The sequence below is a fragment of the Gekko japonicus genome, unplaced genomic scaffold (assembly GCF_001447785.1).
Source record: "Gekko japonicus isolate JY-2015 unplaced genomic scaffold, Gekko_japonicus_V1.1 scaffold378, whole genome shotgun sequence".
Lineage (NCBI taxonomy): Eukaryota > Metazoa > Chordata > Lepidosauria > Squamata > Gekkonidae > Gekko > Gekko japonicus.
This window is the reverse complement of record NW_015159722.1, coordinates 646,057-672,863: the sequence shown is the minus strand read 5'-3', so window position 1 is coordinate 672,863 and position 26,807 is coordinate 646,057. Positions and strand designations below refer to the sequence as shown.

Sequence of the window (26,807 nt, the reverse complement as noted above, 5' to 3'; positions counted from 1 at the left end):
CCTTGAAGCTCAGAATTTTACAAGAAAATAGTATGAATGTGATAAAAAGATACAGAAATGGAATCAAACGTCCATTTCCATTTTCAGAAATGAAAACAAATCATGTGGAATGAAAGAATATGGGCTACATTATTCTTCTGCACATACCCATAAAAGAGAATCACCTTGAAAGACACAATTTCATTATCTCTGTATCTGGATAGAGGGGGATTCCAGAAGTACATATACAGAAAGCATAAGGCCACAGCAAAGACCAAACCTATTCCATGGTGATCTGCCCAGTCTTACAAACCTTTTCGATAAAAAAAAAAATCCTATTTTTTCAAAAGACTGCTGAGTAATCAGGGCTTCTGACTTACTGAATGAGCAGTAACTCCATTGCTACACCTTTAACAGAAGACTGACAGAACAAGCTCTTTCAGTTCTATATTTACTCCCCTTGCTTAAAAAGGTAAAGGTAAAGGTTCCCTTGCTCGAAAGCCAGTCAAATCCGACTCTAGGGTTGCAGTGCTCATCTCAGTTTCAAAGACAAAGAGCCAGCGCTGTCCGAAGACATTTCCATGCTCATGTGGCTGGCATGAATAAACACCAAGGCGCACAGAACGCTGTTACCTTCCCACCGAAGTGGTACCTATTTATCTACTTGCAATTTCTTGCTTTCGAACTGCTAGGTTGGCAGGAGCTAGAACTAGAAACGGGAGCTCACTCCGTCATGCGGCACACTCGGGTCTCGAACTGCTGAACTACCGACCTTCCACAGCCTGCAGTTCAGCGTCTTAACCACTTGAGCCATCGCAGTCCCTTGCTTACATAACCTTAAAAAAATCTGACTTAATTCTCACTAGGGTGGTAGTCCTACAATTACAGTGCATGCTACTACCAAAGAGGAGAGAGAACTCCCGTCAGGGCTGAAGAGACCAGCTACTGAGCCCTGCCTAGGGTTGCCATACTGAGCCTGGCAACCAGCAGGAGGGTTGAGAGCAGGGACATGGGAGGGTGCGGCATTGGCTGGGTTTCTGTGTCACTTCCAGAGAAAAACCGGAAGTGACGTATTTATTTATTTATTTTTCATATTTGTATCCCGCCCATCCCGTGAGCGAGCTCAGGCGGGTCACATCATCTCAAATAATACAATACGTTTTAGAACACAATAAAACATTTACATTGTAAACATTTAAAATCAGTAGTTATAGCTGCTGGCGAAAAGGCCGACTCATTAATACTGATGGATATGGCCGTTTGCTGGTAGATGGGTGGCCAGTAGGTAGGAGACAGCAACCTCAGGGAGGCCATATGTGGACGCCTGCTGCATCAACGAAAAGCCTGATGGAACAGCTCCGTCTTGCAGGCCCCGCGGAACTGAGTAAGATCCCGCAGGGCCCTGATCTCGATGGGGAGCATGTTCCACTAGGTGGGGGCCAGGGCAGAAAAGGCCCTGGCCCAGGCTAGACGGATGTCTTTTGGGCCAGGGACCACCGGGAAATGTTGATTACTAGAGCGTAAAGCTCTTTGAGGCGTATACGGGAAGAGGCGGTCCCTTAGCTATGTTGGTCCCAGGCCGTATAAGGTTTTGAAGGTTATTACCAACACCTTGAAGCGGATCCAGTACTCAACTGGTAACCAATGCAGCTGGCAAAGCACATGCTGAACGTGAGCCCGCACAGGCATCGACGTCAGCAGGCGTGCCGCCACATTTTGTACCAGTCTCAGGGGTAAGCCTGCACAGGGAGAATTTCAGTAATCAAGCCTAGAGGTGACCATTGCATGGATCACTGTAGCTAGGTCTTGGGGGGAAAGATATGTCTTCAGGAGCCTGATCTGCCTAAGATGGAAGAATGCAGATCTGGCAACTGCAGCAACCTGGGCCTCCATAAGAGATAGAGGCATCCAGTATCACTCCCAGGCTCCTCACTGTTTGGGCTGCCACCAAAGGTGCCCCTTTCCAGTGTGGGAGGCCTGGTGCCCACATCCATGTCCCCTCAACCCAGGTACAGGACCTCCGTCTTCGATGGATTTAACTTCAGCCGACTCTGCCGCAACCATCCAGCCACAGCTTCCAAGTTCTCACCCAGCATTTCAGGAACAGAAGACGGATGGCCGTCCATTAACAGATAGAGCTGGGTGTCATCAGCATACTGGTGACAGCCCAGCCCATAACTCCAGAGTAACTGGGCGAGGGTGCGCATATAGATGTTAAACAACATTGGTGAGAGGATGCCCCCCTGTGGCACTCCACATTCTAGCAGATACTGTGGGGAGACCCTCTCGCCAAGCGCCACCCTCTGTCCCCGATCAGAGAGAAAGGAAGAAAATCATTTCAAGGCAGTCCCCTGAACTCCTATGTTGGCGTGGCGAGGCGGTGGGTCATAAGATCGTCGACTGTGTCAAACGCTGCCATCAGGTCTAATAACAACAGCAGCACTGACCTGCCTCGGTGCAGTTCTTTGCTGGAAACTGTAGTAAAACCATAGAGATTTTGATTATTCCTAGAGCTACCCTAGGTCATTTCCAGATTTTCCCTGGAACTGATGTGCCCACACAGCGACATCACCTTTTCAATTTTTCTCCCCCCAAAACAGATTCTCCCCCCACAGTATCAAACTTAAACACTGCTCTCACTAATCTTATGATATCAAAGAGACCAGTGTGGATCCTACTTCTAATCTATGACTATCCTAGGCTAAGAAGCCTTCCTTCAACTTAATCGGCTCAAAGACCAGCTCAAGGCAGCTTACAACTGAAATAATAAAGGTAAAGGTTTCCCTTGTTTGAAAACCAGTCGCATCTGACTCTAGGGGGTGATGCTCATCTCCGTTTCCAAGCCGAAGAGCCAGCGCTGTTCAAAGACATTTCTGTGGTCATGTGGCCAGCATGACTAAATGGCAAGGTGCACGGAACAAAGACATTAAACAAGCCACTAAAATATAAGCCAACACCATTAAAAAAGCCAGAGGATTAACAGAGCATAAAATACACACTGAGCAGCTTAAATTAATGTAGGTAAAATGCTTACCATACAGATTTAAGAGATAAAACCTCTTAGCTAAAAGCTGTCAGCAAGCTGCCAATATGTTCTGTATGTCTTTCCCTCCCTCCCAGGTGCAGGATATGGCCGGATCCTCATGCGCATGTCTGTATGTCTTATGAAGTGCTTATTTCTATGTCTCATGCATTCCTTTCCATATACGCTAGTGGTGCTTTGTACTATCGTAATCAGCAAGGTCACAGGTGGGGGAAGTCGACTTCGCTTAGTCTATAATGAACTAGAGTGTGAGAAGAGTCTAATTGTTTATCTTTTAGGAGATGTTTGTTCTCAGGCTTTGGGCGCGAGTATGACAGCCCAACCGCGCGAGCGGGAACCAAGCCTATTGTTTATTGCTATTTTGAAATTGCTTTATTATTCTGTGCCCAACCATTTTGGTTATTCCAAACAGTGAACTTGCTCCTGTTTCTTCATGGCTTCAATAAATATTACTTTGCTACAAATGTGTATTTGACAGCTGTGCATTCGGACAAAAGCCTAGGTTAAGAGAAATGTTTTACCTTGGCCCCTAAAACTAAGGCAGGTACCAGGACTGTGTCATGGTGGCGAGCATTCCAAAGGCAAGGAACCACCACTGAAAAAGCCCTATGTCTGGTCACTACCCACCTCATGTCTGAAGGTGGGGGCACAGAGAGAAGGAATTTAGAAGAGGATCTTAAGTGTTGTGAAGAACAACACACATACCCTGACCCCAAGACATTTAGGTCTTTAAAGGAAAGAAACAGCACTTTGAATTGTGCCCACAAACATATGGGCAGACGGTGCAGATATTTCAGCATAGGAGTGATATGCTCTCTGTGTCTAACTTCCAACAACAGCTTGGCTGCCATATTCTGGGCCAAGTGAAGTATCCTAACAGTTTTCAAAGGCAGCCTCACATAAATGACATTACAGTGCTCTAACCTAGATGTGATCAGAGAGTGCTAATTACTGTGGGCAAATTATGTTTTTCGAGGATAGGCCATAGCTGGTGTATCAGCTGAAGATGGTAACAGGACCAATGCTCCCTCTAAGCTGTGGAGTCTTGTGAGCAAAAATTCTACTTTGTGAGCTACTGGCATGAAAGTTGTGAGCAAGTGATTTGGCTACTGCATAAATCAGTTTGCTTTGGAGCCATCCTTCCTGAACTAAGACAAAAATCTGTGAGCTGGAGGCTAAAAACCTGTGAGCTAGCTCACACTAACTCAGCTTAGAGGGAACACTGAACAGGACCCTCTGTACCACAAAGGAAACCTGAACCTGCAACTGCTATTGCAAGTAAGCTCCCCCCCTTCCCGAGACCCCAGTATTGGCAGCTTCTAACTTAGCCCACAGAAGACTGGATAAAATAATCCAGTATGATATCAAGGTGGGGGTCCCTGACCTAGCAGGAATTTCCTCTGGATGCTCTCAGGGGGAAGTAACTCACTTACTGGAATGCTCCATTCCATGGCACATTGATTAAAGGCCTTTGTGTCCTCAGCCACCACAAGCTCCATACCTCAAACCCAGGAGCCACTGACTCAAGTTTGCTAGATAATAACTTGAGGTTATAGAACCATCCTCACTATACAGCCTATCCCGGTAATTCAATCCCAGACCCAGGGAAATGTCATTAAACTATCATTCTGGTAACTCACTTGCTCCACCGAAATCATCCCACTGTCCACTTCTTTGTACCTCATCCTCCCAAACCCATAAACAGGGCATCTCAAACCCTTCCAACTTTGTAGCTGATCCTGCACCTAAGCCTCCTTCTCTGGCTTTATGGTTGGCTTATTAACCAGCCCTTCATCCTCCTTGCTGTATCACTGAACCTCATTTGGTTCATGGATCTTCATCCCTTGCTTCATAGCTGGTTTCATTTGTGACTCTCTCTCTTCATTTCATTTTTCCTTCATCACTGCAGTGCTATACCATATTGTGACCTAGACTGTTTGGTCCCAAAATAACTGCTCCAGTGGAACACAGTCTGACCCTACATGTGTGGAGGATGCTTTGCATGTTATGGAACTGGCAAGTATAACAGTTAGGGTAACGCTGTAGGCCAGGATCCAGCAGCACTCCCAAGCTATGACCTTGCCCCTTCAGCAAGAGTGCAGTCTCCTCCACAACAGGCTGAGTCTTTGAATAGCTTCGTTGTTGACCAACAGTACCTAAGTCTTGTCTGGGAACATCTCCAGTTTTACTGGCTCTCATTCAATATGCATGGAGACAGTCTTTCAATTACCCTTTCAAGTTACCTTCTCCAGGTACCTGTTCAGGATTTCTACAGACAAACCCTACTCAACTGATAAGGAGAAACAGCTGGGTATCATCGGCATATTGGTGGTCCCACACTTCAAATCCATGGACAATCTCTCCCAGTGGCAGGCCTCCTCCTCCAACACCATCTTCTGGAATCAGTCAGCCAAGTAAGAGCAGAACCACCAGAGGGTGGTGCCCTCCACTCCCAATCAGCCAGCCTCTCCAGAAGGATGCAAGAAACATTAAAGTGCCTTGTATAATTAATATAACATTTCCCATCAACCTACAGAAATTGAAGAAACACTGTCAAAGGGCTGAGAGAGATCACTAGTTTAAAATAGTAAGTATTCATAGACCTCACCTGTACCTGAACATCCTCCGTGTGTTCTGTCTCTGTTTCCACTGTAGCGTCTTCCAATTCTGGGAAATACATAATAAAGGTTTGTTTTTGTTAATTATTTGAAGCAGCAAAGCTTCTTGAAATAAAGAATCTGACTACTATGTCAAGGCATAGACATTATTCAACCCTGCTTCTGAATAAAATTTGCATATTTGTATCAGTCAAATTTTTAGTTATTTTTTAAAAAATGGGTGTGAAGATAGTATGAATCTGTCAGCTTCTGGCAGAATCACATAACATCTTTAACATGCGGTGACTCATTTAACATTTCCTGCATGATAATGCTCTATGGACAGTCTGACAGCCGCAGCTCCCAACTTCATCCAGAGAACCAAGCATTGCAATGTCATTTTGCAGCCTTGCCTGGATGGCAGATGTGTGGCAGTACAGTGCTCAAAACTTGTGGCTAACAGCTAAAATGACTCTGTTTGGTTAGAGGTGCCATGTTAAACACACAAAGGTAAAGGTAAAGGTTCCCTTGCTCAAAAGCCAGTCGAACCCAACTCTAGGGTTGCGGTGCTCATCTCCGTTTCAAAGCCGAAGAGCCAGTGCTGTCCGAAGACATTTCTGTGGTCATGTGGCCAGCATGACTAAACACCAAGGCACATGGAACACTGTTACCTTCCCACTGAAGTGGTACCTATTTATCTACTTGCAATTTCTTGCTTTCGAACTGCTAGGTTGTCAGGAGCTGGAACTAGAGACAGGAGCTCACTCCGTCATGCGGCACACTCGGGTCTCGAACTGCTGAACTACCGACCTTCCACAGCCTGCAGTTCAGCGTCTTAACCACTTGAGCCACCGCAGCTCCTTAAACACACAAACACACACTTTAAAATAGCGCCCTCTTGAGTAGAGACCATGTTACAGTGTAACAGCACATGTTTTGTGGGCAAAAGATAATCAATTCAGTCCATTAAAAAAAAAAAGAGTACCGGGAAGCAGGGCTGGGAAAGATTTCCTGCCAGTTATCCTGGAGAATTTCTAGTAACAGTACGTACACAGGCAGACCAAAGGTCTGATTCAATATTAAGCAGATCACGCACCCACTTTTTGTCTCTCTATACTACCCAACACACCTCTTCAAATTTACTTAGCAGTTAAGGGTTTGTCCAGTCATCAAGTCAGGATATAAGCAGTACCTTTTCCTCTGGGGACATTGTTAGATAATCTGATACAGAAGAAACAGCTTTGGAAATAGCCAGCCCACATGGAACAGTGCATCTGATCATCTTAATAAGAGTTGTAAGAGTCTACAAAACAATTCTTCCCCCCTGCTTTTGCTTATATGTTAGAAGCTTTAGGTAAAGGTAAAGGTTTCCCTTGCTCGAAAGCCAGTCGAATCTCACTCTAGGGATGCGGTGCTCATCTCTGTTTCCAAGCCGAAGAGCCAGCGCTGTCCAAAGACGTTTCCGTGGTCATGTGGCTGGCACGACTAGACGCCAAGGCGCACGGAACACTGTTACCTTCCCACTGAAGCAGTACCTATTTATCTACTTGCAATTTCTTGCTTTCAAACTGCTAGGTTGGCAGGAGCTGGGACCAGAGACAGGAGCTCACTCCGTCATGCGGCACACTCGGGTCTCGAACTGCTGAACTACCGACCTTCCACAGCCTCCAGTTCAGCATCTTAACCACTTGAGCCCCCACAGCAAGTACAGTTGTCATTAGAGATGCAGAGGCAAGGGACATGTATAATGGAAATGTGGCTGCAGTAAAAGCTCCAAAAACTGCCTGTCATGCATTCCATTTCACCCTACCTATATGGCTTTGTTAGATCACAAACTTGGTGAGCATCCAATGTGCAAAATTTGTGCTGCACTCCAGTTATGAAAATTGGGCTCTTGGGCTTTGTGGTAGTACCTCTCTTTCACCACAAGGGAGAGCATTGGCAAAAAATATTCACCGAAGGAGAGCAGTTTCAAAGATTATTAGAAATCTCTTTAAGGGAGTCATTCTACAGAAGAGGGATGATAATAACCTTTTCTAACTGCCCATTTGGTAGCTGCCTTAAATTCATCAGCGGGAAAGGGCAGGCATGTAAGCATCATGAATAAGTGTACGTACTTGGTCCAAGACGGACTGGGGGAGAACAGAGGCAGGGATCACTCTATGTGACAAAACACACACAGTAGACCACAGGAGATGCAAGAGAACAGGGATGAGTAAATATCATGCCATATCTCTAATTCAGGAACATTTAGATGAAATCCACTATACTCCAGTGTTGCCATCCTCCAGGTGGCACCTGGTGATCTCCCATTATTGATCTCCAGACAACCAAGATCAGTTCCTCTGGAGAAAACGGCTGCTTTGGAGGGTGGGCTCTATAGCATTATGTTCTTCTAAGGTCCCTGCCTTCCCCAAATCCTGCTCCCCCCAGGCTCCACCCCCAAAATCTCCACATACTTCCTAACCAAGACAAATCCTTCCCCCAACTGCTATTTGTCCCAGTAGCAAAATAATGGCAGGCAATTGCTCTGGTTTATGTGTAACAAAAATGAGGGGAGGTACTGTTAGACAAAGCCAGAACTCACTGGTCAGATGGGTTGAACCCTGAACCCATAAGTCACTCATCCCGTGACTTATTCCAATTCTTGAAGCATTTTTCTCTGGCCAGTCTCCAACATGGAAAGTCAGCTGGGCTGGGGGAAAATGCTGAAAGAAATGGAGCACTGTGAAGTAAGGTAGAGGGCAGGGTTTAGATCCCCTCACCAGTGTGCTCAGTTTCTGTAAAAAAATTAAACCTCCCCCTCCCACCCACTTGAAGCTCGTGAAAAAGGAGAGACGAGCTCCTTCACACCAATTCACACCAGCCTGTGTTTGCTGTGCCATGCTTTCTATTACGTGCCTCTTTGGATGAGGCTATTAGTTTGGACAAGGAGCAGCCATGAGTGAGGGAGAGGACTAGGCCACTGCACCCACTCACTGCAAACTTTACCACCCTGAGGTCCATTCCCCACAGATGGGCTGGAGTTATAAACTGGAACTGGGAATGAAACAAGGGAATAGACCCTGAGTAGGGCTGCCAAGTGGGGGTGGGGGGCGGGTAAACCCCCGCTTTGGAGGCCCGATTTCCGCCGCCACGGAATCGGGCCCCGGGGGGAACCCCGCCCCCGTAGCGCAGTGTGGCTGCATCACCGGAGGTGCTGCAACCACGTAGAGCACGTTGGGGGTGTGGCCCCGATCGCCAGAGGGAAAACTCTATGGTTTCCCCACTGCCGATCGGGGCCACGCCCCCTACGTGCTCTACGTCCTGCGTCACTTCCTGTGACGTGCAGCCGGTGCACGCACGGGTCCTGAGGCAACTCCCAGAGCCAGCAGACGGTCCCCCGCCGGTGAGTTCAAAAGACTTGGCAACCCTAGCCCTGAGCCAAATACACCACCAGCAATATAGGCATCAAACGTTACCAATGCAGACTATTACCTCTGAGAAATGATGTTTAACTTTTAACACTTTCATCGTTCTTCTACAGACACATCAATCAAGTGATTGATGTATTTTTGTATTACAAAATCTAGCCAATAGATGGGATTCTTCCTGTGTATCCAGTTACATATATATATTTAATTTGCAACAGTCCCCTCTCTGTGCAGATACTTATTTCTGCAGATAGGGGCCAGACTCTTGCCCAACAGATCTTATTACAGACTCAGGGAACTCTGGGTTTGCAGGGAAAAAACCCCCCAAACCCTTGGGGATGGTTGAATCCCCCCATACCTTTTGAAATGGCCACCGCAGGGATCTACTCCAGGCCCCACCACATCAACAGAGGGAGAGGGAGGAAGCAAAAAGCAGAACCGGATCTTGGATTGGGAAGGATTTCTTCTGCAGTATGAAGGGGGTTTGGAGCCAGGCCTGGGACTAGGATTGCCCGCTCCAGGTTGGGAAAATCCTGGAGATTCTGTGGTGAAGACTGAGGAGTGCAGAGCCTGGGGAGGGGAGAGGCCTCAGCTGGATATAATGCCACAGAGTTCACCCATTTTCTCAAGGGGGACAGATCTCTGTTGTTTGGAGTTCACTTGTAATTCTGGGGGATCTCCAGGTCCCACCTGGAAGCTGGCAATCCTAGGCCTAGCAGCACTCTCTGGGTGACTTGATACCACCTGACTTGCATGATTGACCTAGGCCTGGCTGCTTGCTACTGTTCAACAGCAGCCATTCTATGAAAGTCAGTGTAGTATAATGGTCAGAGCTTCAGGGTCGGGTTTGTGAGACCCAAGTTTAGATCCCCCATCTTGCTGTGGAAGCTCACTGGGTGATTTTGGACCAGTCACATACTTTCAGCCTAACCTACCTCATAGGATTGTTGTGTGGATAAAAAAGAGGCAAGAATGATGTCAATTGCTTTAGTCCCCACTGTGGAGAAAGACCACAGTTTTTCTCAGTAGAAGTTGCAGGGGAGGAGACAGGGATGCCAACTCCAGGCTGGAAAATTCCTGGATATTCGAGGGGTGGAGCCTGGGGACAGTGGGGATCAGTGTTCCCTCTAAGCTGATTTAATGTGAGCTAGCTCACAGTTTTTTAGCCTCCGGCTCACACATTTTTGTCTTAGGAAGGATGGCTCCAGAGCAAACTAATTTATGTACCGTGTTTCCTCGAAAATAAGACACTGTCTTATATTTATTTTTTCTCAAGAAGACACACTAGGGCTTATACCACAAATGCATAGAAATCCTGCTAGGGCTTATTTTGGGGGTAGGTCTTATTTTCAGGGAAACAGGGTACCTACTTCATGTAGGTAGGATCCTAAAGTTACTCTAGCACATATTACTGAATATTACATATTACTGAAAAAACACTGATGTCCATCAAGGCCAAGATTTCCTCCCCACACATACCTTATTAAGTAGTGAAATGGCTGCACCACCACCACCCCACACACACAGCTGTTTCAGCGTTTGAAAAGGTCCAGGAGGGAACAAGGGTGCCATTCAGCATGCCCACTCATGATTGGGACCTTGTGGCATTTCGAAATCAATTTAAAATGGCTGCAATGTCCTCACGGTATCCACAAGGACACTTATCACATCTAGTTTGGCCCTTATGTGAGAGGGCCTCAAACTGCATTATGTTAAAGTGCATACTTTTCAAGAATCATGTAACCATATGCAACATATGTTTTTTCTTTCCTAAACTACCATCTTCTCAATCTGAAGATTACAACTTCAAATATGTTGAAACACAATAAGACCTGAGGGTTATCTTTCTGAATATATACAAAACATATAGGGCAACCTTAATTGCCCAGCAATTAAATGGAATGCTGATAAAATGTTCTATTACCACACACACACACAAAAAAAAACCCTAACAGCTTTCAGAGGGCATGGGGTAACATATGCTGCAGAAATGACAGGCATGGAGGGGAGAGAGTAAGAAAAAGGGTGGCAGGAAGTAAAAATAGTGTTAGAGAAGTAGGGGGAGAGTGGAAGAAGCAGAGGTGAGGGGGATGGGATAGCTGCTCCCACAAATTTCTTGCAGGTCCCCACTTGTATGCTTAATTTGGGTCTATGGTTGGGACTCTATGAACTGTGATGAACTGGCATATTGGTCCCTCTCAGTAATTTTTCCCCCCAAATGCTCTGCTATAATTGCATTTGTCTTTTATGCTTAGAGCAGTGTTCTTAATTGGAGCCTTCAGAACTTTGGGGGCAAATGGGAGTGCATAAAAATCTAGGCAGTATTTTCTCCCCACTTTCAACAGGCAGAGATTAGTTTTCTTCTCAGAGGTAGTTGGTCTCTGATCATACACTCTCATGGCACCTTAAGGAAAACAAATTTGGAAACAATCCCAGTTGCTCAATGAAACTGTCCTGAAGGCAACACTTTGTCCACCAAGAGTTTCACAGATAGTGCTGGACAGGTAGGGGAAGCGATATTGAGTGCGGTATCTCCAAGACACTTGCCATCACTGTCCCTGTAAATGGTAACACAACAAGAGTTGTTCCTTTTTATGTTTCTTAGTTCAGATCTGTGGGATGGGGAGAACAGGACTAGGTAGCATTCACAGTGGTGAGTTTTTGATCTTCAGCACTGGATGATTAGTCCACAAAGCAAAGTAGTTGCTTTGATGCTGCAGGAAGACTTTTTCTTAGGCAGTTACGATTAGTGGGAAAACCCCTCAGTTCTGTTCCTCTTCTCTTTTGTACCTCTAGTCCTCTAAAAAGCCTATTGTCATATGAAATTTGGATGACCAGAGAAATCACTAACAGCCCTTCCTTTGGCCCTATATAAATCCCATTCCTGCATGCATCATAACTACTTAGTGAATAACTAGAGGAGGTAGAGGATGATGGACACAGAGAAGGCCACACACAGTATCTATACTTGAGCATCAGAACCCTCTCTTTTCTAATGCTTACATGTCTGGTTTCAGTATGTTCAGCAATTTAATGCTACTACTGAAATGAAGATCCAACAAGTTAGCAGGGCAGATCTTGTGACAGTTCTGGTGCAAAAAGCAAATGTATCCTAGCATACATTTTGCTCACACACCTTGTAAAATAAGTACTACAAAGTAACAAGAGCCTTTGAAAATGATAATGGCTGGAACCTTCAAACTTTCAACTTGCATAAGAGGGAGGTGGGCAATTTCATTCTATTCCACCTGCTTACTGTAGCCCCATATGCTACAGTATAGTTTATTTAGAATGAACCCCAAGCCCTCAGAAGAAGTTTTTTAAGGGTCACAGGGAGCTATGAGGAGACAGGAGTGCAGGGGAAGTTCTTACGATCTAAACTATTTTCTGTCAAAAAACCCTACTTTTCAAGGATTAATACCACTGGAATAAAACATTAGCATGTATCCAACTAATCAAGACAGGGGAAGCAATCCCTGCAAATTTTCCCTTCCCATTTCAGACTCCCTCATTACCCTCTATGTAACTCCCCAGAAACAAAGTTCAGGGTTCTCAGTGGGATGAAGCAAAAATGTCCCACTCCATGAGGTTCATGGTTCACTGAATACATGTCACTGACTGACACTGATCTACACTTCTTGTTTGCATAAAACTGAAGAAAACGCATTGGAAGTTGTATTATACACCTCATTACTTACCTTGTCCATCTTCTTTTAGCATGCATGTAAAAATATGATCACAGTTACTCAAACTGAACAGTAATTTATTTACTTCTGTTTCCATGTACCATAAAAGCCAATGATTATTAGCTCCATACTAAAAAGTGCATTTGCATGAACAGTACACAACATAGGCTCAAAACATTTAGCACATCCACCATTAACAAAGACCCACACTGAGATCAACTTTATGAAACAGAAATCCATGCAGGCCACTAGCTTCTCAACATACAATTCAATCTCCAGCTCTAGAAAAAGAGTGTGAGTGTTTGTTTGTAAGACATGCCAGCACTGGACAGAGTTTGCGTGTGGCTGCTAAGAACCTCCTCACTATAGAGAAGCAGTGTATAAATAAATTAAATAAATCCCACTTAGCACACTTCCATACAGAGATATTTCTCTGGTTTGGCTTCAAACTGGAACAATTTTTTGGAAGGACCCAAAGTTGAGCTGTAGCTATTCCCTTTTCCCCATCCTCAAAAGGCTGTTTTCCAATGCTGCCACACTATGAAAAAGAACACAGTCCAAGCACATTAGCATACCATCTGGAAGGACTAATGCACATTGTGTGCACTGCAAAAGCCATGCCCACATCAGCAATGTTTTCCCACTGTTTGCTCCTCATGAGTGGCATCTCCCAGCATTTTTCCTGCCAGGCCACCAGAGGGCTTTGAAGGTTTTTTGTTTTTAATCAGTAATGTTTAGCGTTCTCTAACACTATGTTTATCTATTGGCAATAGATTATCACAGCACTATAACTATCTATTGCCACTTGCCTATTTCTAGTTTTAATAGAATTGTTATAGCGTATGCACACAGCCACTATGACAACTATGCTTTCCGAGAACCAGTGAGGAGTTGCTGTAGAGCACATGTGGAGGAGAAATGTTGGGAAATGACAGAGGAAAGTATACAGAAAACTCCTGTATGGGCGTACTCCATTGCCAACATGCACACCCCTGCTTTTGCGGCAATGATGAAAGGAACACAGAGAATTCTTGCCATGCAGGAAAAGAGGAAGTCATGAAGTTAGTTATCCTCCTCTACAGTTGCCTACTCACAGGGTTGTGAGGAAGATAAAGTAAGACATGAATATATTAGGTGGGATTCAAAGACACCCTTGTGTGACCATAGAGAAATTCCACTTGTGCAAAAAAAGGGGGCACATTTCCCCCAGTTTCCACTCAAGATGCAGCCCCTCACACTGTATCCCACACTGCTCCTGAAGGTTCCTTGGCCCTCAGAAGCAGCATTTGGGATGGTGCAGAGGGCTGTAGAAAACATGGGTTCATGGAAGCTCTGTTCCATAAACTGCTTCTTAGGATCCATTCCATTCTTATTGTTAATTATTATCTGAAAATCAAAGACAGGGCTTATAGTTTACAAATACTGTATATATTGGAATAGCATTAAATGTTTTGAATCAGGTTGGAACCACCACAACCAGAAAGTTTTTCAAAATAATAGGATAGAACAGTGAGCAGAGGAAAAACAAACAACCTATGAGGCCACCACTCAGTTCCAAAGAGCATAATAAAACATACAAACTAACTTGGCTGAAAAAAACAAATTCAGATGTCCGTATCACATGTCCAAACTTGCCAATAACAGTGTGGATGAACAAAAAGGACAATAATTTCAGTACAAATTAAATGTCTTCAAAATTTACTGTAAAACAGTGTTTCCCTAAAAAAAAAAAATCCCTCCAAATTCAGATTTGTCCAACTTTGTCTCATCTTTATTTCATGGAAAAGCTTCCACAAACCAGAAACTGGTACCAGAATAAAACAATTCACAAGGAATGAATTTTGCCAGGTGACTTTAGAGGACAAAGTCAGAAAGAAAAACCTTGAAGAAGGAGTGTGGCTAAAAGCATTAATACCCCTTCCCATCACAATTAAGGATGGGCACAAACTGGCCGATGAACTAAAGTTTGTCATGAATTTTGGGCAGTTCATGGTTTGCAAATCAATGTTCATGAACTGAAGAACTTCCATGAATTTTGGTGCAGTTCATGACAATTCATGAAGAGCAGAAAGCTCACGAAAAATGGTTTAAAAATCCCTGCTTTCTGCTCCCCATGAAAAACTGCAGGGAGCAGAAAGTAGGGTTTAAATGGCTCCCAGCCCTATAATAACCTTTTATATAATTGCCAAACTGAAAGATACTTTGCTGTGTAGTGTACTGGTGAAATGCAATTGTCAAAGGATATATAAAAAAATTCTGAAAACATGATGCCACAAAAGATTAAATGTTGCCTTAAACACAGCATCATCTCTCTTTACTTTTAGAATCTATTCTGTTTTAGTCTTTAGCTAACACCTGTACTTGCACACTGAAAGCAAAGCTTGTTAATAAAATAATATAATATGCTAATAAAATATGTATGATTTTCATAATCGTTTTAGCCCTTTGCAAACATTTTTTATCAAGACAGCATAGGATCAGGATTCCTCTATTCCATGCCCCCATCCAGGGCCCATGTCTTTTTGTGACCCAAAATCCTCTGGCCTTGCAAATCCATCCTTTTTTATATCGAGGCAGAGTATTTTGATAGTTTATGGCTGGATAGCACATGCCCCAAAAAGAGTTTATTTAAGGAGAAACTCTCCTTTGTCTCTCTGGTTAACCCACCCTTCCCATAGCAGTGCACTAAGGTGCTACAAGTGACTCTACTACTTAAGTTCTCCGGGAGTCGCGACCCAGAGAGCTCACACGTGGTTTGGCTGGTCCTACCTGTGTGCCTTGGAGTTCACAAGCTGCTGCTTTCGGCTGCCCAGCGTTCCAAGGAGGGGAGTTCTTCCTCAGCTGGACCTCAGATGAGTATAGCCGTGCCCCATTGTGTCTTCCCCATTTTGATGCTTTTGTTATTTTCTATGCTGTAATTGTTCTGATGTACTATTGTAACTAAGGAGCTTGTATGAATTTGTATGATTCCGATTTTGTATGACTGCAGAAACCTTTAGTAAAGACAACATTTATTTAAGGACTAGCGTGTTGTCTCACTTCCTGGGATATAGCCGAGCGTCTCATTCGCCATCCGACCTCTGTATAGACTGGTATAGAACTTACGCACAGCCACAAACACCCAATTTTCCTTGGTAGATAACTTGGATTGGGTCTCCAGGAATTTCCTGGAGAAGTTGGCATAACACACGGGTATTTCAAAGTTTTACTGCCTCTGAACGTGGAGGTTCTCTTGAGTCACCATGGCTAGTAGCCACAGATAGACCTATCCTCCATTAATCTATCCCCTTTTGAAGCTATCTGTGCCTGTGGCCATCATTATATCCTCTAGCAGCAAATTCCACATTTTGATCACTCTCTTTGTAAAGAAGTATTTCTTTTTGTATGTCCTGAACTACTGCCCATCAACTTCATTCGATGACCTAGAGTTCTAATATTTTGTGAAAGGTAGAAAAGTTATCTTTGTCAGCTCTCTCCACCCTATGCATAATTTTATAAACTTCTACTATGTCCCCCCTTAGTCATCCTATAAACTAAAAAGCCCCACTCTTCAGCCTTTTCTCATAGGGAAGGTGTTCCAACTCCTTAATCATCTTAAAGAACACATTAATCAATATTCTTTTGTGTACCCTGCCAAAACTCTCAGAATCTCCTTCACAATATGGACTTCTCAGAAAATTCAATCAAGAGCTCAGCAAGGGCCATCCACCTATCGTCTCCACTGTCAACAGGTCTAAGTCATGTCTGTCTAATTTGAAATAGAAGTAACTATAACTGGGCATCAGCTTAAAGTAATATAATTGAAAACTAAAATTGTGCAAATGTGATTGATTTTTTATTGGATTAACACAAGTAACAGCATCCAGCAAACATGCCTTACCTCAGGCCTGCCATGTTTGATCAGGGAGTCTACAAGATATGAGGTCAATTTGAGAAATAAGGATATAGCAGATTAGAATAATTTTCAGTTGGCTCACCAAACTGAAAAAAATTCATAGGGGCCGGTTATTAAGATAAAAAAATTAAGAATTTAAAAGCTGATGAAATAAGGAATGTGTTCCCATATTAGAATTTGAAACTGTATGGAAATTATGTTGGTTATTACAGATACTATATTTGAGGTTTTATAGATTTCTTCTCAGAACAAGGTTGAATTCTGGGACAAAAGTCTTATAACATGAGAAACCAATGTCAAATTTAAAGATTCAAAATGAATAAGAGTAGCTAAGAAAAAACACAGACCATGCTAACAGTCCTCAGAGACCTTCTAGCAAGCCTTGATAACCAATTCTAGAGAAGAACAGTTCTGTAACTAGCAGTCTCCAGGGTGCAGCACCAGTGCTACCCATAATAACTAACAAGCAGTTCCCAAAAGAACATTAAGCTTGAAGAGATAATCAAGATAAACAAAGGACTTTTCAAAGGTCATATGAAGAGGCCAGTTCAATACACAGAAATCTTTTCGATGATTTTCCAAAAGCAGTTCTCTCAGAATAAGTGATATTATTTCTAATCTAAAATGGCAGCAGTTAAGATGTGCAAATAAATCTATCAGAAGCAAATTACTTTTTATAGCTCGAAAATAAACGTTTTCCCCTGTTCCCACGAACCATTTTCCAGGGCTAAGTACATGAGGATGGGGGTGCAGAGGTTACACATCATACCGAATCTCACAAAACTTCATTCCCTTATGGGAAAGGGACTTCTACCTGTCCAGGGCCTGTTCTTCAGAATGTCAGTGGGGGCAGTTAGGCATAGAATCTCAACCGTCTAACAGAAAGAGCATACTGGTTGATAGCTTTTTATGGGGGTTAGGCCTTATGTTAGTTCTGATTAGCTGTCCGGATTACCAGATTCCTTTTTTTAGAGGACATGCCATCTTTTTTCTCTGTGTTCATCCTTTTTTGGGCTTTTTAAAAAAAATGATGAAAATGTCCTCTTTTGGGATTGGAAGGTTAGAAATATTCCTAGTTAGTAGCAATAATTACAGCTTAAATAGTAGGGGTATTTAAAAGGAGATTTCATAGTGATCACTTGTTGGAAATAGTCGGGAAATATGTCCTCTTTTTTGCTTTTCAAAACATGGTTACCCCTGCCATTGGCAGAGATGCTTTTTAGCTTTCCCTAGGATGCTAGCAACCAACATCAAGATAATTCACACCACAGTATTTCTATTACTATTTATGGGTGCAAAAGCAGGACAATGCAGAAAGCTGACAGGAAAAAAGTTGATTCATTTGAAATGTGGTGTTGGAGGACAGTTTTACGGATACCGTGGACCACCAAAAACACAAAGAAGTGGGTTCTAGATGAAATCAAACCTGAACTCTCCCTAGAAGCTAAAATGACTAAACTGAGGCTATTGTACTTTGGTCACATTATGAGAAGACAAGAGTCCCTAGAAAAGACAATAACGATAAGAAAAGCTGAAGGAAGCAGGAAAAGAGGAAGACCCAACATAAGATGGATTGGTTTAATAAAGGAAGCCTTGGCCCTCAGTTTGCAAGACCTAAGCAAGGCTGTTAATGATAGGACACCTTGGAGGTCATTAATTCATAAGGTCACCATAAATCGGAAGCTACTTGATAGTACTTAAACACACAGGATGCTCCTTCTCCTAAGTTGTGATTTATTCATTGTTTGCATTTGGTTGTTTGGCAACTAGGTGTTTTGTCCCTCAGCACAAAAGTGCAGTAGAAGAACAGTGAAGATAAGGAAAAACACTTGCATGTACAGCACTTTACTGAGCAAAGTTTGAAGAAGAAGAAGAGAAGAGATTGGATTTATACCCCGCCCTTCACTTGGGAGTCTCAGAGCGGCTTACAAACTCCTTTCCCTTCCCCTCCCCACAACAGACACCCTGTGAGGTAGGTGGGGCTGAGAGAGCTCTGACACAAACTGCTCTTTTTCAAGGACAGCTGTGCCAGAGCTTGTGACTGACCCAAGGTCACATCAGCAGGTGCAAGTGGAGGAGTGGGGAATCAAACCCGGTTCTCCCAGATTAGAGGCCGCGCACTTAACCACTACACCAAACTGGCCTGCTCCACCCTAAAGTTCCTTCCTGTAACTTAAGTAGGCCTTCCTCTGATGGAATAGGAATCAGTGATTTATCAGATGCAGTTTAAGGCTGAGCTGAATTGTGTCATTGGACACCTCAGGCAGTTGCCCAGGTTGTTCTCCCTGGATACTACAATGATAAGGTTACTTCCAATCCCTCTACATTAGCCTGGTGGCTATCCGTGCCTTTAATAAACTGTCCTTTAGTTTAATCCTAAAAACTGGTGCTTACCACTTTATAGTCTCCTCTTTACAATATCTTATTTTTATTGTCCTAAAACAAAGTTTTCTTGGAACAAATAATTAAGCCATTTCACGTTCAGAATTCAGTATACAAATGGACAAAGGGAGAAACACCTCCTCACACTAATAAATCACCTTACTATCAATATTTATTACCAATATTTCATACCAATAAAAAGAGCAAGTTTCCTTCATGTCTTCTCTAAAATTCTGGAATTACCTTCCTCAAAAGAGGCAATTCTGCACCTCCATGCGGGCTATCAGTGAAAAATCTATCCTGTTGGGAAAATCTTGGGGAACCGAAGACATGGTGAATTTTTGACAGGCTGTAACTATGAACATTGGGGTGGGATTTTAATGGCACCAGTATAAAATTAGGGGGTTGGTTTTCATGGGTTTTTGTTTTTTATGGTGGCTTTTTATGTTTCTTTACAAGCCAATGAGCACTTGGATATATTAAGTAAACATTCCTAACAAACAAATATCAAATTGGCATCAAAACAGTGTCCTAAGATACACAATTTACTTAGAACGCAGATTTGGATTTCTGAGAAATCTACTGGAGCATAGAAAAGTAATGATATAAGTGAGGAAAAGAAAGAACTATAGAGTCATAAGGGTAAATACCACATGAAATAGCAATAAAATAATGTACAACCTGGAGTTTGTAAATGCAAGCCTGTTTCCAGATTTTGACTAAAATACTCTGTGCCTTCTAAGCACAGGATTAAAACACAGTGTTATGTACAGTCTAATTTTCAAGACTATTGAAGATACACTAGATCCAATGTAAATAATATATTCCATTTGCATCTGTAGGCTTTACCTTTTTCTGTATGTTTCACTGTCTGCTCTTCATCTGGAGGCTTCGGCGGTGGCCACACTGAAGGAATTCTCCTTGGAAATCGCCCTTCGATGTAATCTGATGAATGTGTGGGTTGGTTGACTGCAGCCCATGTATAAAGCTGATCTTGCTGTAGTTATTTACAAGACAAAAATAAAATGCAAACATTTTACGATACTGCTTCCAAATGTATATTTTAACTACTGAATTTTTTAAAAAATATCTAGTTTACCCATTTTGTATTTGCTGAATTAGCAACTTGGAAAATCCATCTTTTTATTTGCCCATTGAACAACATGGACTTCGTAGAGAGCTGGCACAAATATTTTGGGTACCAATCACAATGCAAGGATTAGATTGCTCAGGAGAATTTTAAACTGCATTTGGAAAAAGCAGAGAGCTCTCAAAAGGGAAGTTTTGAGCAACATGCAAGCATGTACAGCCTAATAAAGCCCTATTTCTTGATACCTAAAATGAAATATAAAATGTAGGATTTTCTGCAGTGGCCACTTCTGACACCAGACTATGTAGAACAGAGCTAAAGGTCCTGTGTCAGACCATGTGGGATACAAAGGCAGGATAAGTTCTGAAATCCCAGACTTGCTGAGGAGCCACCTGTGCTTCTTTGTAAAGTGTAAACATATCATAATTGTGAGGACATCACAAAGCATATCAAACAATAAACTCTGCAGTTTCTTGTAAGATATCTTTACAGCATAAGAGTAGGGTTGCCAGCTCCGGGTTGGGAAAAACCTGGAGATTTGGGGGGGGGCAGACACCTGGGAGGGCAGGGTTTGGGGAGGCAAGGGACTTCAGCAGGGTACAATGCCATAGCATCCAACCTCTAAAGTGGCCATTTTCTCTGGGGAAACAGAACTCTGTCATCTGGAGATCAACTGTAATCCCAGGAGATCTCCAGCCAGCACCTGGAGGCTGGTAACCCAACATAAGAGTGAAGTCTGAAGGAAGAGGGACAGCTGAAGGGAGAAGGTATTTAGCTCCTAAATGTAGCACCATGTGCCTTTCTGCCTTAGTTTGCAAGACTAGTCACCGTAACATAAAAGTTACATCGAAACTGTAAGTTACACTGAAAAAGTAGAGTTAGCATTCTGCTATAAATCTCACTGCAAAATTTCTGCACAAGTGAGAAGTGTGCCAGCTTATGATATACTCACAGTATTGTCACATATGTACAAAAACATACATAAAAGGAATTAGCAAAGTGGATAGGGATGCCAACCCCCCCGGTAGGGCGGAATTCCCTCCGCCCCGGAGGCCCATTACCCGACGCCGGGGAATCCGGGCCCGGAGGGAACTCCGCCCCGGCGTGCGCGTCACCCGGAAGTGACGTCGCACGCTGGGGCCACGCCATTTGAGGGGAAAACAAAGAGTTTTCCCCTCAAATGGCATCCGCGGAGAACTCCCGGACCGGCAGGACGCTCCCCCGCCGGTCCATTTTCAAGATTTGGCAACCCTAAAAGTGGATCACATAATCAAGTTCCCAATTTATCAAGTAAGGGTCCTATTCTGAATGAGTCACAAGAACCCTGTTGGTGTCCAGCTGGACCATTCTTCCTTGTGCAGTCTTGTCAAAGGCAAGGGTTGTTGGAAGCAGCCATTTAGGCCGACCCCCTTCTCCCAGCCTTTTGTTGCAAAGCTGGCAACCCCCAAATTTCCCAATTGGTTCCTAAATAAATGTTGAAATAATTCAAAATTAGTTGATCACCTTTTAGGAGCCTATCAGGAAATTTTAGGGTCCCCTTCAACTTGCCACAGAAAGGGGCCTTGTTGTGCCTGCTCCACATTGTTTGAGAGATCAGGATTTTAATTTAATTAGGCCTGAGCTTGTGATACGTAGGCAGGAATAGTACAGGTTGCTACAATATAGGCAGGGCTAACTGTCAGCACTCTGAGACATCCATTTGTAAAACAACCCATCACTGGCTTGAAAGGCAGGGTGGGTTGTAGGGTTGCCAGCCCTGGATTCTTAACTATTCTTAACAGAATGTCAGAACCCATAGCCCACAACGGAGTACACACTTCTTTAGAAAGGTGATACTTTTATTGAAGAGCCATAGATGCATTAACATAGTCACTGTTAAGAATAGCAGTTGCCTCTTGAACCTAATGAAATATAGGGCATTCGTATGCACCCCCCCCACTGCGCTGGAAAATTAGGCACCCTCCCGCGCACGGGCTAGAACCAGCAAGCGTTACTATGCGAAGCTGGGAATATTTCTCCTCCCACGGCTAGCCACCTGTACTTCTTTAGTAAAGGTAAAGGTTCCCTTGCTCGAAAGCCAGTCGAATCCGACTCTAGGGTTGTGGTGATCATCTCCGTTTCAAAGCCGAAGAGCCAGTGCTGTCCGAAGACCTTTCCGTGGTCATGTGGCCGGCATGACTAAACACCAAGGCGCACGGAACGCTGTTACCTTCCCACCGAAGTGGTACCTATTTATCTACTTGCAATTTCTTGCTTTCGAACTGCTAGGTTGGCAGGAGCTGGAACTAGAGATGGGAGCTCACTCCATCATGCGGCACCCGGGTCTCGAACTGCTGAACTACTGACCTTCCACAACCTGCAGTTCAGCGTCTTAACCACTTGAGCCACCGCAGCTCCTTCTTTAGAGATAAGCATTTCAGCGCTAAGCGGAGAGAAAGCAGAGAGAAAGGAATGCGAAGGCCATTTACACAGACACTGAAAGAACATCCCAACCCCCATGGCAGCATAGCTGACAGGAGGGTGGAGCCTGAGGAGGGTGGGCTTTGGGGAGGGGAGGAACCTCAGCACGGTATAAAGTCATAAAATCCACCCTCCAAAGCAGCCATTTTCCCCAGGGGATATGATTTTGGTCTTCTGGAGATCAACTGTAATAACAAAAGATCTCCAGGTGCCACCTGGCAGTTGGCAACCCTAGTGGGTTGTTGTCAAGTATTAGCCATGATGCTCTTAGCTGCTGGAGCATTTGGAGGGAGGGAGAGAAGACTTAGCACCTCTTGGCACTCTTCCAAATGCAGACTACAATGAATAAGTTTGGAGCCAGGCCTGGGTTTGTCCAAAATGCTGGTAGCTGTGGTAGGCTGTTTACTGTTAGCAGATTGCCATTCTGGTTGCCAACTGCAAGCAGTTCACATTTGATGGAGAGCAGTTATTAATAAAACCTAGTTTTACCCATGCATTTGGCATCTGATTTCTTCATTTCACGTGATGGTACCAACTCTATTGCATATGAAACAAATGGCATTAGCAAAGTTGGTCAATACCCTTTTTTATGGAGTTCCGATGAGCTGTACACAAGTTCTTCATATAAGGATGGCATTTAACACTAACTATACTTAAGAGAAACAGAAATCAAATATCTGCGGGGGACGTGTCCCGTGTGCATCTTAAATTAAAAACATTTCCAGATACTGCTGCCTGATACTGTCTATTTTGCAGATTGTAAAATCTAGTTTATAAATACCCTACCTCAGCGAAAGACTCACCATATGCCAGTGACAATCTCAGCCACTGTTTCCCTTATCAAAAGCAAGTATCAATAATGCTACAACTCATGAGATTGCTAAAAGCAGTCATGAGATCCACATTGTAAAGGACAATATGATTTGAGATAATTTTATGCCAAATATTTTAATGTACAGTGGGAAGTAATAAAGTTGGTAATAACTGGCTGCATAAAACATTCTTATGGTGAAGGGGGAACTTGTATTTAATCAAAATGTTGCAGAATGGGTGAAACAAATTATTGATCTGCATCAGTAAATTTCATGACTAGGAATGTAACCCAAGTTCAGTTTTTAAGGAGAAGCAATTTAACATCCTTTAATTATAACAAGAAAACCAATCATGTGTATATTATTTCAGTGTAGAGAAAAGGGTTTTAAAAAGTTGAATTAAAGATTATCCAAATTACTTTGGCTTCCTACAAAAGAGAGCTTCAGGATTCTTCATATATATATATGCTCAGCAGCTCCCTCTCCCCTAATTGCTATCATGTTTTCTAAAATGAAAAGCAACAATTATACCCCCATGGAAAGTTCCTCGTTTCTATATTTTTACACAACATCTCAACCCATGTACACTATTTAAGCATGCAGTACTCATAGTTGAAGATACAGAAGAAATAATTTTATTTATTTATCTATCAAATTTATACCCTCCTGCACAAAGCAGGCTCAGGGCGGCTTCCATACAAACATAAATACAACTTAAAATCATACAATTATTTAAAACACAACAGATAAAACAGATAATATCGTAATTGTAACTCTTAGATATTAACAACCTTATGAAAAATTGCTTGGTTTGGAGCAGGCACTAAATAGTAAACTTTCATTCAACCTTCATTTCGTGCTTTCATTTTGTGAGCTAATAGGTTTACATTTTCTACTCTGCTTAAGGATCTCTTACATTTCCAAATCCTAAGGTCTTCTCTTACCACAGTCAAGTATCTGAATGTAATCGAAGTGTTCATTTTTTTCTCCTGTTCAGAAAGAGCTGCCTACTTCAACTTATCAGAATGGAACTGAGAATTTCCCCCTTTTCTGAAGCAGGGTTGCTTCGATGCCTGGCATATACAGATACTGACAAAAGAAGGAATCTTGCTTAAGTATTCCTTTACACAGCAGTTTGGACTGCTCCTTTAAAAACAGCAGAACACTCCTACATGGGTGAGGCAAACTATGTGTCTGCAGAATCTGGAAATACCTTTCCATTGCCTACTCAGTAAGACTGCTTTCTTCCTTCTACCCAAGCCGTTTCAATTTTCAGTCAAACCTCTATCCATGCAGGTTCACAAAACAGTTGCTTCCTATGTTCCCATAAGTGCGCATTCAACTACTGCATTGTTAACAGTTAAACCCAAATGGTACTTACTACCAGGAACTAACGAACATGACCTCCAAGCTGAATTCTGGGCGTGCCGTTATCTTGTTTGTTTCCTTACTGACGTAGCTAGACTCATCTTATGAATAAATAAGTAGCTACTGAAATCCTAAAGCACAGTGAACTGCATCGCTACTACAAAGTTAATGCAATGCAGGTGACTCATAAAGCTTTATGCTCCAGAGCACTGGAAAGAACCTAAGACAAAAAAGACTACCCTGAAATGGTTAACAAAATGCGATGGAAATGGACTTTAAATCAATTCACACAGACCCCTCCAAACCGATTACAAAGATGTTAAAAGGAGCCTTAGTCAGCAGTATTGGTTTGAAGGGGAAGGGAAACCACAGGCAGGCAAAAGTGAGAAGTAATTACGAGATACATTCTAGGAGAAAATATATAATTTTTCTTGTACTCTCCAGACACTTAGCAGAGCTTGCTGCTTACTTTCCTGCATATCCCCCTTTGCTAAAAATAGCTTTATACAATAGCTCAGGTATTGATCATTCTATAGGCAAAACATAGCAGGGAAAAATTTAAAGGGTTAAAGAACAAATGACTACAGAGTTCATAGGAACATAAGAGACGCCAATGTTGGATCAGGCCAAAGGCCCATCCAGTCCAACACTCTGTGTCACACAGTGGCCGGAAATACCAGTGCCATCAGGAGGTCCACCAGTGGGGCCAGGACATTAGAAGCCCTCCCACTGCAGAGCATCACTTGCCTTAGAGCCCCTATCTATACTTTGTGGCTAATATTTATTTATTTTTTATTTTTATTTTTCATATTTGTATCCCGCCTGCCCCAATGGGCTCAGCCACTGATGGACCTCTGCTCCATATGCTTATCTAATTCCCTTTTGAAGCCGTCCATGCTTGTAGCCGCCACCATCTCCTGTGGCAGTGAATTCCATGTGTTAATCACTCTTTGGGTGAAGACGTACTTCCTTCTATCCGTTCTAACCCGACCGCTCAGCAATTTCATTGAGTTCAGAAGCTATGGAAAAGCACCATTCAATGTAGAAAATATTTCTGAACCTTAGCTTGGAACCTGCTACTGGATGGCTGCTAAGAGTCTGACATATTTATATCACACAGAATTCAGAAAAGGTTAGAGAGAATTTAGGCCTGAAAGCATGTCTTAGATACTATCAACAATCTTTGGGAATCATGAGAATATTGTATTCTGTCCCAATGCATTCAAAATCACAAGGTGCTGCTGATGAGACACGCAAAACAAGCAGTTGTACTATAGTAGTCCTAGAACACCAGTGCAATCTTATGTGGTTATTCCAGTGTAAACCCATTGGTTTCAATAGGATTGCACTGTCAGTCTTCTCCCAGTGATCTAGATATCTTTGCCACTCTCACAAAAAATATTTTAGAGAAGAAGAGGAAGAGGAGGAGGAGGAGGAGGAGGAGGAGGAGGAAGAGATTGAATGTATACCCCACTCTTCACTCAAGAATCTCAGAGCAGCTTACAAACGCCTTTCCCTTCCCCTCCCCACAACAGACACCCTGTAAGGTAGGTGAGACTGAGAGAGCTCTTTCCAGAACTGTCCTTGAGAGAACAGCTCTGACAGAACTATGGCTTACCCAAGGTCATCCAGCAGCTGTAAGTGAAGGAATGGGGAATCAAACCCGGTTCTCCCAGATTAGAGTCCACACACTTAACCACTACACCAAACTATCGTGAAACAATGCAAAAAACAAAAACTAGCTGCTGAAACATACACCATACCACCTTGTCGATCTAATGCCTCTGAAAGCCCAGTAGAGATTATATATATAATTATCTGCTTTTCTAGAAATCAGTTTTTAGATTACTTTCATATCTAAATTCATGTGGGTAATATCCCTAAATGTAAGTATAAAGCAAATCTGTTAACACTTCATACATGCATATAAATTAAATTTAAATGTGCCAACGATTTTAAAGTAATGTTTTAATAGGACAGCAGATGACACTATTGTGAAAAAGCAAACTACTGGCTAATTAAAAAAACACAACAACAGGGAATTATACTAGCCTCATTTTGGGTAGCATACAACCAAAAAAA

General features: G+C 43.0%; 1 protein-coding gene across 1 annotated transcript in view; it reads right to left on the bottom strand.

Moving 5' to 3' along the window:
* Window positions 1-26,807, bottom strand: part of FMN2 (formin 2) — a 267,533-nt gene that overhangs the window by 199,678 nt on the left and 41,048 nt on the right. Inside the window, exons 3-5 of the mRNA XM_015421613.1 lie at window positions 19,845-19,992; window positions 16,599-16,627; window positions 13,955-14,104 (exon numbers count right to left, since the gene is read on the bottom strand). Of these exons, the coding sequence (XP_015277099.1) occupies window positions 13,955-14,104; window positions 16,599-16,627; window positions 19,845-19,992 (327 nt within the window). The remainder of the gene's footprint in view (window positions 1-13,954; window positions 14,105-16,598; window positions 16,628-19,844; window positions 19,993-26,807) is intronic.